The sequence below is a fragment of the Zasmidium cellare genome (genome assembly GCF_010093935.1).
Source record: "Zasmidium cellare ATCC 36951 unplaced genomic scaffold M409scaffold_6, whole genome shotgun sequence".
NCBI classification, from domain to species: Eukaryota; Fungi; Ascomycota; class Dothideomycetes; order Mycosphaerellales; family Mycosphaerellaceae; genus Zasmidium; species Zasmidium cellare.
In genome coordinates this window covers 100349-102850 of record NW_022986950.1, presented here as the reverse complement: position 1 = coordinate 102850, position 2502 = coordinate 100349, and the positions used below count along the sequence as shown (strand labels likewise).

Genomic DNA, 2502 nt, shown 5'->3' with positions numbered 1-2502 from the left:
TTGCATGAGAGCATCAACCAGCTCTCGCCCATTCACCTTCAATCCCACCGCCCAATTCATTACTGCTACCCGCTATTGTATTATTGAAAGCTCCTCTGCTCATCGCCTCTTGCAACCAGCCTCGAACCCGTTCCATCGACTTAATCACTCACTCCCGTCTCCGACCTGCAGCATCCCGCCATTCGGGGGTCCGTTCACTCTTCCTCCCACTTCCTGTCCTCGAGGGCATCCGCACCGCGCATACTGTAGCCTTTGGGGCATTTCAAATGGACAAGAACAACGACAACAGCCCATCGAATCTGTGGTCTCGTCGATCCAAGTATGCAATCCCACATGCCCTGTCATTGGCATAGCTAACCGGCACGCGAGCAACAGCAGCTCGAAACCCTCCCTCTCCGTTAACAAGAACGATCGCCACGACTCTCGAGACAGCCACGACACACCCTCTAGCAAACGATTCGGCAGCTTAAGTAGCCACGGGAAGAACAACCCTTTCAACTCGATCGGTCCCATATCCACATCCTCTGTCGCTTCCCCGACAGGCTCTGGGGCCTCTTCGGCCTTTGGCCTAGGCTCAGGCGCTTTTGGTTTCGGCAGCGCGAGTAAGACTCCCAAGACACCTGGCGCGACCTTCGAGTCGAGCAGGTCAAGCAGCGACAAGAAGGACTCCTCAGACGAGAACACAAAGGACAGCAGGAGACCGCCTGCGCGCAAGTCGCTTTCTACCCTTCGCACTCCTAGTGCGGTTGCGGAGCCTCCTCTACCTTCTGCGAAAGAGCCTGCGGGAGCGTGGCCTCTCAGGAATACCTGGATAGTATACTACCGACCACCAACGAGCAAGAATAGTGACTACGAGAAGTCTATCAAACCTCTCTGTAGGATTCACACTGCGCAATCTTTCTGGACGGTGTACAGCCACCTCAAGAGGCCAAGCAACTTGCCTACAGTGAGTGACTACCACTTCTTTAAAGAGGGGATTCGACCGGTATGGGAAGATGAGGAGAACAAGAAGGGAGGCAAGTGGACAATGCGCCTGAAGAAGGGCGTGGCGGACAGATACTGGGAGGATCTCCTGCTCGCGATGATTGGCGACCAGTTCGCTGAGGCCAGCGAGGAGGTGTGCGGCGCTGTCGTCAGCGTCCGGTCCGGCGAGGACGTCTTCTCAATCTGGACCAAGAACGACGGCGGTAGGAACGTCAAGATCCGCGAGACGATCAAGCGGGTTCTCTCACTGCCGGGAGACACGAACCTCCAATGGCGCAGTCATGACGAGAGCATCACCCAGCGCCACGCAGTGGACCAAGCCCGCCAGGACAAACGGCGCAACACGATCGTTGCTGAAAAGGAGGGCGGCGAAAACAACAAGTCCACGTCTTAGTACTACTCACGCTCGTTCGATTACGCACGGCAGTCTGGAGACATGCCTTCGCAATGTCGTGGTGGACTGTGCGTGACAGGCATACCCTGCGCTTTGCACAGGCGTTTTTGAGATGCCGCTACCAGACAGCACATCGTTGTTGCTTTTGCATTGTAGCGTGTTTTGGTTTGGGACTTTTGAGCGTCAACAAATGACCCCATGACCACTCGTGTCTGGGGCGAAGAGGCAATGTACACTATTCCTTGAACGGACTGGATTCTGCTATCTGCATGGGAAATGAGCGCCTATCGCTGCTCCGCGCGGGCTGGGATGTATTGCGAAGCGTGTTGAATAGTTTCGAATGAAGCTATTGCTTGAGAGCATGTCCTCGAGCCTGAATCATCACGTCCTTGCCCTGACTGTAAGGCTGATTTGACAGCAACAAGCGTATACCTTGTAGGTTGAGTCTGCCCTATGGATCATTAGCACGCGAGGAACCCGAGCTGAACAGCATTAGCCCGGTGAGCTGCTACTCGCATCAAATAAGGGCGTTACATCAGCACTTGATCAGCAAGGCGAGAGGAAAGATATAACAAGCGGGAACATCACGAGTCTTCACAAGGATGGTCCTTTGACGACTAGACTTCCCAAATGCCACCTTCTCTCGAACACGTCTTCACCATCCATGGCATGATCCAGAAGGAACATGTTCTTCAATTGCAGACCGTTAAAGGAGGGCCGCAGAGAGTCGTGGCGCCTATAGGGAAGGGCTTTGTGAAGGGCAAAGATTTCGAGGCGGAAATCGTTCCTGGAGGCGCGGATTGGATGCTCGTAAGAGCCACCTCCCATCCCCATTATAATGAAAAGAATCATGCCAACGATCATTGAATCAACAGATCGACCCCACAACCTCCACCGCCCACCTCGACGTCCGCCTCAGCGCGCGCACCTCAACCTCCCACAGCCTCTCGATCCACTACACGGGCGTCATCAAGATCGACGAGAAGTGCGCGGGTCCGATGGGGTTTGACCCGAAGGCGGAGAGCACGCGGTTTGGGGACCACGAGTGGTTTGCGAACCCGGTTGTCGAGACGAGTAATCCGGAGCTGAAGTGGATGGAGGCGTGTGTCTTGGTGGGGGAGGGG

General features: G+C 55.2%; 2 protein-coding genes across 2 annotated transcripts in view; both read left to right on the top strand.

The window, feature by feature from the left end:
• Positions 1–266: 266 nt before the first annotated feature.
• M409DRAFT_63832 (uncharacterized protein) lies at positions 267–1378 on the top strand (the record flags this gene model as incomplete). Its single annotated transcript, XM_033815792.1, has 2 exons — positions 267–340; positions 370–1378. The coding sequence occupies 2 exons, from the start codon at positions 267–269 to the stop codon at positions 1376–1378; spliced, it is 1083 nt and encodes a 360-aa protein (XP_033671651.1).
• Positions 1379–2008: 630 nt separating this feature from the next.
• Positions 2009–2502, top strand: part of M409DRAFT_63831 (uncharacterized protein) — a gene marked incomplete at both ends in the record, with an annotated part of 865 nt that continues 371 nt past the window's right edge. The window contains 2 exons of the mRNA XM_033815791.1: positions 2009–2188; positions 2254–2480. Of these exons, the coding sequence (XP_033671650.1) occupies positions 2009–2188; positions 2254–2480 (407 nt within the window). The remainder of the gene's footprint in view (positions 2189–2253; positions 2481–2502) is intronic.